Source organism: Chrysemys picta, chromosome 2 (assembly GCF_011386835.1).
Source record: "Chrysemys picta bellii isolate R12L10 chromosome 2, ASM1138683v2, whole genome shotgun sequence".
NCBI classification, from domain to species: domain Eukaryota; kingdom Metazoa; phylum Chordata; order Testudines; family Emydidae; genus Chrysemys; species Chrysemys picta.
In genome coordinates this window covers 107,761,638-107,776,449 of record NC_088792.1, presented here as the reverse complement: position 1 = coordinate 107,776,449, position 14,812 = coordinate 107,761,638, and the positions used below count along the sequence as shown (strand labels likewise).

The following is a 14,812-nucleotide window of genomic DNA, read 5'->3' as shown; positions in this document are numbered from 1 at the left end:
AAAGACATCCACAAATTAAAGTGCCACAACTCAAATGTTACTTCTCTTCTATTTAAACATATTTACAGTGAACCACTTTGGAGCAGCATGTTAAGCATACAGAGTGTTCGTCCTTATAACATGGCATATTTTAGAGACTTCTCGCTAGAATAATGAGTCTGGGCCTTCTTAAAACATTTTTCTTTTAATTTAATATTTGGACCAGAAAAGTGGCAAAGTGCATTAGGTACAATATTGGCCCTAATCAGGGTCACGTTTTGTACCCGTGAAGAGCACCACTGAAGTCCATGCTAGACCCATTTTCAGGATTTGGTAGGATAGGATAGGAGCAGACTGTAATATTACAAATATTACCCATTGCATAGGTGATTGATACAAGAAATTAAATTTTGTTCCTCAATTAACCATTACATTAGAATGATATTACATCTGAGCCCAAGCGTATTTCTGCAAGATTCATTCTTTTCTGTTGTTTTTTCAAATCTACCTGTCTGTGTGTCAGTCTTGAGTAATAAAAATAAATAATTTTAGTGGAGTTTCCCCAGGGTGATCCTGCAAACACAATATTTCCCCCAAGGTTTTGCTGGTATCAAGTTTTCCCCTACCCTGCAGTCATTACAGAAGGAAAATTCTCATTAAATTCAGTGGCAGTAACCAATTCATCTGGGCTGCAGAATAGGGCCCCATTTCAATTATCAGGTCGACAAAATGGATTGTTCCAGCATCTTATCTCATTAGCAGGAACCCCCCGTAACCCTAAATATGGTATTGGATGTGCTCAAAACAGAGACTGTGTGTAAGAGCAAATTCTAGTTGAGTGACTCCTCACTTGAGGCACCAACACTTCATTCTAAAGTTCTATTAAGTCTTTTGTTAAAAGAGAAACTCTGCTTCCACCTGGTTACATAGTTTCTCTTAGAAGTTGAAGCAGTTTCAATAAAGATTAAGAATTAGAACAACCAACCTCTCTACTCAGATAAGTGCATTGTTGCTTCTAACAGCAGCCTTGCATGTCCAGTTTCAGAAAAAAAAACCACCTTTCTTTATGGTGTTTCTGAAGACCAAATATTAAGGGTAATAGATAGTATCTGTGGTTTACCAGGTGATGTGTCAGAAAGTTAATGTGGTTTCTCTTGTCTTTTCATTGCCTGCCTTTTCCAGTTCTTCCATCAAAAACTCAGTCTGAACCTTCTCTAAGCTATAGAGGTACTGTACAACAATGCTTGGGGGAAATCAGTTTCCCCTTCAGGTTGTCTTTAGCATGGCTCTGGTAGCATAACAAAATTGCAAAGTCATGGCATAAAATACTACAGGGAACAGAGTTGTTTGCATTATTTGTTTTATATAATAGACAGTGATTATTTTCAGTACAGATGGACTGCTTCACTTGCCTGCATTTCTGGCCAAAGTGGCAGGAGGGAAAATATATTGGTCATAGAATGGTTTCCATTAAAATGTTAATATTTTAAAACCTTATCACATACTGATTCATGGAATCCTGGTAGATGCCTGTAATCTAAAATGTGATATCTGAATTCAGATCATCTTAAATTCTGATATGTCTCATGATTTCAAAATTCACATATGAGCAAAATGAGAATGTTTTGATTGCCCCGGAGGCATTTAACTAATTGGGGTTTACCTGTACCTTAGTTTTGAACTGGAAAAAACATGCTGAGATACTCATGTGTGTGATAATTGTGGATAAACAATGACATTTTAATTGAGACCACTGTATTAGGGGATGTGTGACGGGTTCCCCCCAGGGTGCCACTTGGAACTGGAGTACCACTGAAGCCCCTGACCCATCAAGGGGTCCTGCATGGGCTCTCTCTCACACCATATTGCTGTGACAAGCTACAAAGTCTTCCAGCCTGCCTTTTCACCAGCATACATACAGGTAGGGACACATCCAGCTGCAGTTAGAAGCAAGCTCTCTGACCAGCCCCTGCATGGGAAAGCTACTCCCAGCTCCTCAGGCAGGTACCCCCTCTGGAGTATAAACCCAAAATTATTCCATCTTGCGTTGCACAGGGAACTGTACAGCGTAAGCTCAAAATTTGCCCCTTCCCTCAATGTGGAGAGGAATATGCAACAGCCTTTTGCTCCAAGTTATGATTCCCACACACTGGTTTAGATAAAGCAAAAACAAGTTTATTAACTACAAAAGAGAGATTTTAAGTGATTATAAGGGATAACAAGCAGATCAAAGCAAAAGACGCGAACTAAACTTAATATACTAATTAGATTGGTTATGAATAGCAGAGTCTCACCCGAAGAGAGGATACAAGGAGGCTGCAGATTCTTAAGGGGCAAGCTGCACTTGCTTACAGTTTGGAATCCCTAGGTGTTCCTTTCACAGGCTAAAAATCCCTTTAGTCTAGGTCCAGCACTTTCCCCAGTTCAGTCTTTGTTCCTCAGGTGTTTCCAGGAGTCTCCTTGGGTAGGGAGTGAAGCACACCAGATGATGTCACTCCCCACCTTATATAGCTTTTGCATATGGCGGGAACCCTTTGTTTCAAAGCTTGGTTCCCAGACCGGTCTGTGGAAAAACACTGATATCCCAAGATGGAGTCTAGAGACATGTGGTCACATCACGTCTTTGGGTAGGTCTACACTTACCTCCGGGTCCGGCGGCAAGCAATTGATCTTCTGGGATCGATTTATCGCGTCTTGTCTTGTCTAGACGCGATAAATCGATCCTAGATCGATCCCGGAAGTGCTCGCCGTCGACCGGTACTCCAGCTCAGCGAGAGGAGTATGCGGCATCGACGGGGGAGCCTGCCTGCCGCGTCTGGACCCACGGTAAGTTCGAACTAAGGTACTTCGAATTCAGCTACGTTATTAACGTAGCTGAATTTGCGTACCTTAGTTCAAAGTGGGGAGTTAGTGTGGACCAGGCCTTTGTAGAGTCATGGCAGCCATTACTCAGAGGCTGTCTGTAGCGTTCTCAGGAATGCTCCCCAGGTGGGAGATAAGCTTCTCCTAAGGCCTATTGTTTTTTCCTAATGGCCCATTATCTTGAATAGGCCCTTTCCACACAGCTATCTAGACCACAAACATCTTGTCTAGTGGGCATTACCCAGATGCAACTACATTTGAAATATAGATACATCGTCAATATTCATAACTTCATATACAAAAATGATACATGCATACAAACAGGATAATCATATTCAGCAAATCATAACCTTTTCAGTGACATCTCACATGACTTATCTTGCATAAAATACATTATAATTATGTCATAATCATATCATAATATCACTGTGAAGAATATGGGGTGCAGTGTCACAAGATGTCTACATTGCAATCACTGGGTATGATTGAAGCTTGTGTAGGCATACCCGTAGACATCATTGTGATTGTGAGCTTTTCCATTATACATTTTTGCTTTAAAAACCAATGCCAAGTTTTGTTTTGTTTTTACAACAACCTGGGGAAAAGATTTGAAACCAAAACACTTTCAGCCATTGGTTTCTAAACTGTGCCTGCAAAATATGTGTGCAAACATATACATACTTGGACATTTACCCAGTTACATGTGCATATGGCTGTTTGATTTACACAAATGTGAATATTGACACAACAGGTGCAGGCACTCATTTTGCAAGTGCATCTAAAATTTCCCAACTTAGAAAAGTAGTCCTTGGTGTTCTTTTGTGTTTACGGTACATGATTCCGAAACAAAAAGGGGGGTTATTTTCAAATTTCATAAAAAAAATTATAAACACAGTGTTCTGATTCATATTGAGGACCTTGTATGAAATCCTGGCCCCATTGAAATCAGTAGCAAAACTGTTGGCTTCAATGGGGCCATGATTTCATCCCTTGACTTCAGCATTCTCTGTCTTTACTTGCATTGTCCTCCTATTCAGAGAGCGTAGTATCAATCATGATCTGCCATATGGACTTAAGAGGAAAATTTTGCCCTGAATTCTTTGTTGATGTGAAATAATATACACAATGTCTGTCTGAAATCCCATCTCTGTGTAAAATTTTTAAGGGATTTATGATAAAGCTGTTGACAGTCTGTAAATTCACCATGGAAATGACATACTTTGGAAAGCTGATCCATGTGGGAGGACCCGGGTCCACCCACACGGGAGTTCCATTGAAGTCAAGGGGACTTCTCTTGGATGCAGAGATCTGCCCATGCGCATCTGATTGCAGGACTGGGACCATGGTGTGTGTTTAGTGCAGATGTTCCTTAATAAACATGTATTTCCCTTTCAACTTTTGGGACCAATTGCTCCCATACATTTGCATATAGCTCCCATTAACTCCACTTGGCCTTCAGTCTTTACTTTTAAATATTAAGGGATGGCTTGCAAAGCCCTTATTCACAATGAATCACAGTCTAGCCCTAAGCATGGGGATAGCAATTTCAGACCAATGAATGCAGGCAATGCTTAGTAGTCCATATAGGAAGATATAGTTTATTGCTGGTATTTTGGTTGAGCTGGAGGGGCATTTTCTTCTTCAATAAGGATGGTGTGTGGTTCTGTTTTTAATCTGTTAATCATATTTACTCTTCTACTGTGGGCTGCTGTATGCACTTAACACTTTCTAATGAAAATGTGATGCTTTGTATGACATGCAAAAAGTTTTACAAGAGTCTCCTTTGTGAAATGTATCATGTTATGGTGAAAAAATAATTTAAGGTCATTTTGCTTATTTTTCATGTTACAAAACAAGCAAGTATTTTTTAACTTGTGAATTTTCTCGGTTTTGTTAAAAGTTTTGCAAACATCAAGACTATTACAACTTGCTAGGAGCTAGAGGGCCACATTTAGGATCTGATCAATTGCCCACTACAGTCAATGGGAGAACGACTGCTTTGGTTTCAATGAGCATTGGATCAGGCCTTTAAAGTGGCAGAGCAAATGGCTGAGGGGTGGGGAACTATCATTAATCAGAGCTGGGTGGTCAGAGTTGTTCAACTGTTGTATTGAATTCAGCTTCTTGATGTCAGAATGGCCTTTCCTATTGGCTGCTGGCTACGTAATGCAGGGTCGCATCATATTGTTCATTATACCACCAGCTGCCAGTGAAACAGATGAGTATAGAGCAGTGAATTTTGGGATATGCAATCCCCTAGTCAGCTCAAGGCTGATTTCTGTATCTAAGACACGGCAGCCTGGAAGACATGGACTCTCTGGGCTGCGGTTTGGCTCATGAACCACACCTACGTCACCTTTCCCCTAAAATATCCATAGAAATACCAAGAAAGAGGTTATTAAATGGCACTACTAGTATGAGTAAAGGTTGCAAGATCAGTCTCTAAAGAGCTTCTGCTTCCACAGGAAGGTTTACTTTTCCTATTACATGTCTTGATCCATAACCCTCTGATGTCAATGGGAGTCTTTCCATGGGCTTCTGATGGGTTTGAACCATGCCAGTGGGTTGTTAAAAATCTATAATCACTTTTTTAAAGGAGCATCGTTGGGAGTGGGGTGGGGAGGGTTGACTCCTAATATGTACTTTTAAACCATTTTCAAAGACTAAGGCCTGGGAATATTAGGTTGAGTTAACTATGTTGGTCCATGGTGTGAAAAATCCAAACCCCTGAGCTGTGTTTTTTGAGCTCAACTAAGTCTTCTGTTGTCCTAGCTACTGCCTCTCAGGGAGATGGATTACCTAATCAATGGGAAAATCCCTCTTGTCAGCATAGGTAATGTCTACACTGAAGTGCTACAGCGGTGCAGCTGCTACAGCACATCTGTGCCACTGTAGTGTTTTACAAGGACACATGCCCTAAATTACTGTGGTAGTGTCTTAATGACAACTTCAGGGCTGATCTTACAACCCCTTACTCCTGTGTGTAATGCATAGTCCTGAGACTCAGGATTACAATGGGTCTCATCCAAAACCTGTTGAAGTCAATGGAAAGACTCCCATTGGCTTCAGAGCTTTGGACCAGGCCCTAAATGAGAGAGGATCTCATCCAAGTGAGGATCCAGAATCTGTTACTTAATTATATTATTTTGCCTCATGATCACCCCTATTCACACACAACTTTTATTTCAGGGAGTAAAGGGGTTTTAAAACTTCTGTGTTTATAACTGTGCTTTTGGGAGTGTAAAAAATAACCCAATATAATTGTTTCAGAATCAAGTCAAAATTCTTCAATAAGCAACGACGCAACAGAAAAAGAAAAGAGAGGATTTCTGGGATTTTTCAAAGTTAATAAAAGAAGCAGCAAGGTAAGGGTTCTGCAAACCATTACCTATTTTATATTGTGCTAAAGAGAATTGTTTTCTTTCTACCTTTATTTAGGGTGCCTTTTACATTTTTTCTTTCAAGGATTTGTTTATCCACAAATGTATACATTACATTCAAGCACAATCAACAAGTTTGATCAACAAGTGAGTTGAGGAGGCAGGAGTGAGCAATATTTAATGGCCATTCATAAGAGGGTCTGATAAGTGGAACACCATGTTTTAGATTACAAAAATAGTCTCAGGTGTAAAACCTCAATATCCAAAAATCCAATGCAATTCCCACATGCATTATATTAATATCAAACTGTGATGCACTGACAGGCTGGAGAAGTTTTCCTTCTGGGAACAGAGTTAAAGGTGAGCAGGACAAGAATTAAAAAATGGGTTTATTTTGGTTTTGCTGAAGCCTGAAAGATGTGTTTCTCAATTTTAAAAGGCAGTTTTCCTGCCTGCTAGGCTTTTTTACTGTAGAAAGATCAGAAGTCTCAAATCCTGTTTTACTAGTTTTTGTAGAGGTCTTTCAGCCCTTAATTGAAGTAGTTGGGTGTGTTGAACATTTAACAAAACACATTCACTTCTAAATGTTAAGCTTTTGAGTTCAATAGGCATTAACAATGACAAGCAGTTTCAAATAAATCACTTCCACTCTCAGTAACTCAAGCCTGGTCTTCACTAGAAAATTAGGTCGGTTTAACTGTGTCAGTCAGGGTGTGAAAAATCCACACTCCTGAGAGGTGTTGTTAAAATGACCTAAGTCCCTGTGTAAACAGACGTGGACTGTCTTCCAGAGAGTTGGATTACCTATGCTGACAGGAAAACCCCTCCCATAAGTGTAGGAAGTGTCTGTGCTGAAGCAGCTCAGCTGTGCCCCTGTGGCATTTTAAGTGTAGACAAGCCTTTAGACTTTTCTTCCTTTGAATCTGTGATGTCACAAACCTGCCAGTTCTGCAGACATCTATCCATGCCTCCAGGAAAACCAGAATGGACAAGATCAACATTTCTGTGAGCGCAACATAAAAAAGAAAGGGAGGAAAAGCAACAAACTCTCAATCTTTCTTCATACATGATAAGGAAGTGTTTTAAAAAAAAAAAAAGGCACAAACCCATTATTTGCTTTTTTTTCTAGTTGCCTTTTACAATGAAGGGCCCAGTCCTGCTTCTACTGAAGTCAGTGGGATTTCAGTTCCTTGGGTGGAGAGACAAGGCACTAACTGGAGATAGGATGCACCAAGAATTTGGAGTCTAGTTAAATCCCCCACAACTTCCTCAAGGACTCTTTGATGTTCCTTCCACATAATAAATTCTTTCTCCCAAGACCCCTCCATCTCAGTAGCCTCCTGTTTTCTTATTGGCTTCCTCAGACCAAGCATGGATCCCAGGTTACTGCCTTAATCCACTCTAGCATGAAGGGTACTGTATAGCAGGTGTGGCCAAACTGTGGCTCGCGAGGCATATACGGCTCTTTTACCATTAAAATGCGGTTCCCAGGCCCCTTGTCCCCCTGCCCCATTCTCCACCTACCAGACTTGTGGGGGTGGAGCTCAAGACCTCTTCTGCCTTGCAGTGAGGTGGTGGAGTAGGGGCTTCTATCCAGCGGGGAGAGGGGTTTTTGGGGCTTCAGCCCTGTGGGGCACATCTGCCAGGGCTCGGGTCTTCAGCAGGAGTGGGGCTGAAGCCCCGAGCCACGGCTCCCGTCAGGTGTTCCTTAGTCTCAAACTTCTGAAGATTGTCATATGCAGCTCGGAGGGCCAGTAAGTTTGGCTACCCCTGCTATATACCAATAGATTTAGGAGGAGCTTTAGAAGAGGACTTGACTTATGCCCAGCTTGGGCACATGTAGACTCTGCAGCCATACACACCCCAGTTTGTAAGTTCATATGGGGGCTGGGTGTGTGCGAATCAGGTGTTGTATGCATACATCAATATGTGAGTACCTATGTAATTGAAAATCTAGCTCCTAATCTACAAGGATAGCGCACCTAAGACCCCATTCCTTCAAAGAGATGCATGGGCAAACTCTTATGCTCCTGCAGCATCTCATAAAAGTTAGGGAGACTCCTTGTGGGCATAACAGTCCACCTATATGTATCCACTTGCATGTAGTGGATAGATACCATAATTCCATGTTAAATTAATAGGAGCTGTGTCTGTTCAGCCTCTGAAAAACCAGAATCCAGAGGTCCCACACTGGGCAACCAAAAAGGAAGGCATCCAATGTTAATGGGCTCTTTTGAAAATCTGACCCTAGATAAGCATGTAGCGTTCTTATTAACAGACCATTCCATTGTGACAGGGGTAAGGATGGTGATGTAGCATAAGAACGTAAGTCATTAATAACCAATACTGATCAGAGTGTGTTTAGGAAAGAACTTGCATATGTACAGCACATTTTTTATAAGTGCAAACTTATACTGGAAAGTTTATACTGTGCATACACAGCAGCCAATTTTATATATTTTTTAACTTTATTAATTTCTGCACAGCTGCAGTATTGCCAAGCCCAAGCATTCCAAAATCATGAGACTGGCTTAAAAATCATGAGATATTTAAAAAAAAAATTGGGGGGCTCATTTTCTTTGCCACCTTGTTTCTGAGCCTTTAGGGTGCACTTGGGTCAATTTTTTAAGCTTTTCTCTACAACTATGAGAGCTGGAACCTTTTTTCTTAAATTAAAGCTGAGTTTCTCACCTAATCACATGAATCCTGGAGCTTTTAAGAAAAATATCAAATATTGGTGAGACTCACAATAATCCTGACCCCGCTGACAGTTTTGCCATTAACTTCACTGGGGCCAACATTTTATGACAACTGTCAAATTTCAAGCGTTTTTAACGTAACTGAGGAGGAAAATGTAGCAGTAAAGTTCTGAAAGGGAAAAGTGTGGGGAATATTTTTTTTCTTCCTTGCAGAACTCAAACACTGATGAAGAAACTTTTCTAAAAACACTTGGTCACAGGGACTATGCAGGAAACTTGCAGGTGAATTTTTCAGAAAGTCGGGAACGTGTGAAAACACCAGGTTATAACTGAAACTTTTGGTAACCTTGGATACAGTGTTCACTCCCAATTGAATGGGATAATAAAGTACTATAAAGTTCACCCCTGTATAATACCAGGGTAGAAAAGGAATACTTTGTTTCATGTTTCTATAGCCCAAAGTCTCAATTGGTCCTAAGGCAGGAGCAGTAAACTCTGAAGTTCATAAATATATTTGATTAACTACTACTAAGAAATATGTGCTTGTACTTCACTGGTATTTCGCTTAAACCCGGCCAGTGTCCTAGGGTCAGATTTTCTAAAATGCTCAATTAGGCTGTCAGAAGTTTTCAGCAACCACAGTTGGGGTTAGATATTTGTAAGAGTTTAGCAGCCGGTAGCTCCATTGAGAACAATGGGAACTGCTGGATGCTGACCGCTTTTGAAAATCTGTCCTGAGTTGAGCTTCTGGATCCATCTGAAAATTCTTATTGGTTACACCTGCAAATTGGTAGTTTTAAGGGATGGGAAGCAGGTCAAGCAAGTGTTGCTATCCTCTATGAGAAAATTATCCCTACTTTACAGGTAAAGAACTAAAGCACCAAGAAGACTTGCCCAGCAGAAAGTATATAACAAACTAGGGAACTGAACCCAGGGGGAGGTCCAATGACTTAACTGCAGGACCATCCTTCCTCTGGATGGCTTGTTTATAATATATTACTATGCATATAATTTTTACTTTAAAAAAAAATCTCTGCTGTGAATTGTGTGCTCTTGGTATTCCACTTGGTTCTCCTCAGGTTTGACTTGCAACATTTCTATGATTACAATCTTGGTTTTATGACATCCAGTGGGGATGGGGATGAGGTTATTCATGAGCTATGCAGGATTCCAAACTCCTTTCTCTCTCTAGTGTTCATAAACTAGGGACAAAAGAAAAACACATTCTTGGCTGTGATTTTCAAAGGAGCTTAAAGGAATCCCGGTCCTGATTCTTGTCTTCACTACCTGGGTCACTGGCTACACACAGTCTGAGAAACCAGACACTTTATAAATAAAGCATGAAAAATATATTTTAAAAATCCAATTAACAGTTCTTACCTGTTGCTAACACTGAAGATAAGCAATTTCTATCCTTTTACAGTGGTCTTTCTCAAGTCACAATTCTCTTGCCTTCCATTCTCAAGATTCCATTCAAGACTTTATTCGCTGCTTGATTTTCTGCTTCCCAAGTATTTAGATTCATTCTGATTTGCACACACTTTACATTTAGGGCTAGATTGTATGCTTTGCACAAAGCCCTGCATAAGGGAGCCAAACGCAGCTGCACCGGCCCTACAGGGACCATAGGGCTGCTTATTGCTCTACTCTGCAGGCTATTGTGAAGGGGTTGCAGGGCCACAGCTCAGTTTCTCCCCACCCCTCTCTTGGCCAGTCTGCTCATTGGAATCAGCAAAGATGAGTAGTACCTACTCACAGAGACAGATGTTGTGCTTGTCCCTTGCATGCGCCCCTTCCCCTGTGCACCCAGGAGAATCAGTGGCAATGTGATCCTTGTTCTTCAGTATCCATTTTCTACGAGCTCATCTTTTCTTTCATCGTGCTGAATAATTCCTGCATTTGTTTGTTTTTTCTGCTGTTCCTAGGTTTCTCTGTTCATATGTTTCTCTGGTCTTGGCTATACTAGGGAGATCTTGCAAACTAGTCAATATTTCTTTAAAAAAAAGAAGTCCAATGCAGCTGTGCTAGTTGAATGTCCTGGTCTTGCCCAGATTTGGTGCTTTAATTTGGCACAGTTACGCCTTGTTTTGTTTGTTTTCCCATGTTGGTATAGGCTGCTTGTTTGTATTGCAGACAGAAGATCGTTTGAGGCTGGACGGTAACTATGGGGATGAGGATGGTTTTAGTTCTACAACTGCTAGTGAAAGGAGCTTGGATGTAAGTACTAACATGGCTTATAGATGCTCTTGCTGCTTCTGCCTCCTTAGACTGTTCAGATCAGCAGACGCTATTCCAGCTGCTTGACTAAAAAAAGTAGCAGTAGTGAGCTTTATAGTGTGGTTGCCCCAATACTTGGATGTCTTAACATACAGTTCAGGCTTTTCTGACCACCTAAAATGCAACACGGTGTCTTCAAATAAAACTCTCAATGACTTCAGTGTAGCCAGGATTTTACCCAAGGACTGTAATGCTGAACTGAGTACAAATAATAAGTTTCATTTGTGGCCTGGTGCACTCCTTTTTGGTGCATCAGTGTGGCTCCAAATACTTTTTATAAATGATATTTTGCTTTTGTTTTTAACATTAGAAATATCAGGTGCTCTTTCTGATAGATGACTGTGGCAAGATAGTTGGAGAACCTAGACGCTAACTGATTATACCAGATATCAGACTAGATGCTCACTGTTGTCTCTTTTGGCCTTATAATCTATGAACTAATTATTAATCACAATAATTACCTTTTTGTTGGAGGACTTTTCAAAATCTTTACAAGACCATATTGATGACATCTCAGATGACTGAAACATGAGGCTGAGCTCTCACAGCCCCTTAGTGAGACAGGAAGGAGTGTCTGGGGAGGTGATGCTCAGGCTGAAACTGTGCAGCTCATTGGCTAAGAGGAAGGGGTGGGAAGAAAATGTCAGATCATTGAGGCAGAACAAATGATAGAGCAATTTTGAAATGGGGACAGTCGTGAAAAAGAGGCCAAGACAGGAGCAATGGATGGAGCACATATGGCAGGAGTGGGTGGATGATAGATTTGAAAACTGTAGTTCAATAAGTCCAGAGAGAATTTTCTCAATTACAGGGGCAGGGACAGAAAAGGCAATGATGGTGTTACAGGATAGGTGGGGTATAGGCCATATTTTCACTTCAAAAAGGGTATGTAAAGACCTAGTGGAGGCAAAGATGGTTTTTATATGGATGTAACTAGTCAAAGTACACCCCTGATAAGAGGTATAGAGTTGACTTCAACTAGCAACATCTGGATAACACCTATCTGTGCCTTGTCTACACAAGGATTTTACATTGAGACAACTATCTGACTATAAACCACACTTTTTTGCAATAAGACATAGCCAGAGTTCCTTCATTTACACTTTGTGCTATCCCTGGGCCTACATGCTTACGTTTCTTTTTGTATGGGGTGTGACTGATTGAATCACACTTTATGACACTGGAAGAAAAGAACAGTTTTAAAAATTACCCCAAACACTAACTATTTCTTTTAAAATCACAACAATATAACTTCAGGTACAAACAAATCTTAAAATCAGAGGTAATGTGCCAATGTTCAATAACTGGAACGTTTTTAGGTCAAGTGATTAATCCTTTATTTTTTTTCCTCCAAAGAGCAATTAATCTTCAAGTACAATGTGGGTATTGTTCACTGCTTCACGCATTTGCAGCTAGCTTTCTATGTTACTTCGCATCCTGATAAAATTTATGCACATGCTTAAAATATAAGTATGCGAGTTGTTCCTCAGAAAATTCATATAATGAGAAGTGTAAGTAGTCTGCTCAGCAGTATTGCATCTCCATCCAAACGCATGTATCTGAAACCAGTGGGAAAAACTTCAGAAAAGAGCTGCAATAACTTGTGGTCTGGAAACATGCCTTTTACGGTGTGCCTTCACTAGGTAAAAAAGGTGATAACTAAAACAAGGTAAAATCCTAGCGGAGACAAGGCAGTTTGTAGTTTTAACATGAGTTAGCAGATTGCGGTATACCCTTTAACTCAAATTGTTCATGTATGAAAACTACAAACTCTCTCGTCTTCTTTAGGGTGTCACCACTTGAAAGCTAACACAAGTAAAGAACACATCTTTTTACCTGCTGAAGACCTGGCATTATAGCCTAAAGAAACTCAAACGACTCAACTTGACAAAGAGAAGGTTACAAAATGACTTTACCATGGTCTACATGGCCTTACATGGAGAGAATATTTCTAATAGTAAGGGGCTTTTTAATCTAGCACAAAGTCATAACAAAATCTGATTGCTGGAGGCTGAAGCGAGAACAATTCGCACTAGAAATAGAGTGCAAATGTTTTATACTAAAGGTAATTAATCATTGGAACAAGTTATTTAGGGTTGTGGTGGATTCTCCATAAATTGATATCTTTAAATAGAGATTGGATGTTTTTCTAAAAGGTATGCTGTAGCTCAGCCAGGCAGGGCCGGCTCCAGGCACCAGCTTGGCAAGCTGTTGCTTGGGGCGGCCACTCCGGACAGGGGCGGCAGGTCCAGCTATTCGGCGGCAATTCGGCGGACGGTCCCTCACTCCCGCTAGGAGCGAAGGACCTTCCGCCGAATTGCCGCCGCAGATCGCGATCGCGGCTTTTTTGTGTGTGTGTGTGTGTGTGTGGCTGCTTGGGGCGGCCAAAACCCTGGAGCCGGCCCTGCAGCCAGGGCTTGACGCAGGAACTATTTAGTGAAACTGTACAGCCTGTGTTACGAAGCAGGTCAAACTAGAGATTAAAATGATCCCTCTGACCATAATATCTATGAACATTCAACATCAGAGAACTGTAGGTATTTATTTTTTTTATGTAAAGGAGACAGAATTAGCTATCAACATGTTTAAACCCTAGAGCTGATGTGTATTGGACCACATTGCATTTTTGTTTATATTTTTTCTATTTTGTGTTCTTGCTAGTCACTCATCATTTTTCAGGTATATACTTGATGGGAATGGGACTTAATTAATATGTATTAATATTAATAATAATAAAAACTGTTTTATTGTAGCTTTTAAACTCTAGATTCCAATAATACATTTCTTTCTAACTCAATCATTGCATAGTATGTAACACCAGACATCTGATAGAAAACTAAATCTAGTCTTGGGATAGTTGAGATTAGATATATATAGGTCTGCTAAAGTATATATGACCACAAACTGGTTTCTTTACTCTTTTTAAATTACTCTCCTTTCAAATGAATGATTTATGAAAGATACAGGCTGGCAGAACTAAGAGGCCGTGGGCTCTGATAATACACACATTTAGGAAGAAATAAGATTTGGTTTCTAAACATTGTGAAAGTCCTCTTAAGTATAGCTTGCCTTTTATTTTATGCTTACTAATTATTTTAATTACTATTTGTAAAGAATAATAGTTGAGCATAGTTGGTATTATTTGTGACCTGCAGATGTAAGAAGGGCCACTCCAGATCAATACATTGGAGAGGAACTGCTAGGTGCTTAAGAAGGTGGAGTTAATGACTCCATACATGACACTTTTCCCTGTGAGTCAGTGTCCACCCCACCATGGCACTGAGTAAGCATCATCATTCAGATGTGACATAAAACCAAGCTCATGATCACTTGCATTAAGGATTCCATTACACTCTTTTTGTTTAAGAATAAGGATATTAATTCTGGTGTCGTAGCCAAATTCCAGCTCAGCCAATTACAATCTACCTATTTACCTACCTACCTACCTATCTAAATTTTTGCATTTTTCATTAGATACAGTGTTGCTCTTCATTTCAAGTCCCAGTTTCTCATGTAGTCTTGCCTTGTAGAACAGCTGCTCTGCCACAACACAGAGGTGGATGCATTTCAGTAGTCAGTGAAATTATCATATATATATAGCTCCTTATGGGCCAG

General features: G+C 40.4%; 1 protein-coding gene across 50 annotated transcripts in view; it reads left to right on the top strand.

Annotated features, from left to right (window-relative positions):
- COBL (cordon-bleu WH2 repeat protein) overlaps positions 1-14,812 on the top strand; it is a 245,375-nt gene that overhangs the window by 91,794 nt on the left and 138,769 nt on the right. For 16 of the 50 annotated variants that reach the window (XR_010598453.1, XM_065583952.1, XM_008179171.4 and 13 more), the window contains 3 exons: positions 1,162-1,206; positions 6,112-6,206; positions 11,054-11,137. Coding sequence is in view for 48 of the 50 variants with exons in the window: in XM_065583952.1 (XP_065440024.1) it covers positions 1,162-1,206; positions 6,112-6,206; positions 11,054-11,137 (224 nt within the window). In the remaining 2 variants the exon portion in view is untranslated. The remainder of the gene's footprint in view (positions 1-1,161; positions 1,207-6,111; positions 6,207-11,053; positions 11,138-14,812) is intronic. The other 34 variants (XM_065583955.1, XM_065583954.1, XM_065583943.1 and 31 more) reach the window with 3 other exon arrangements.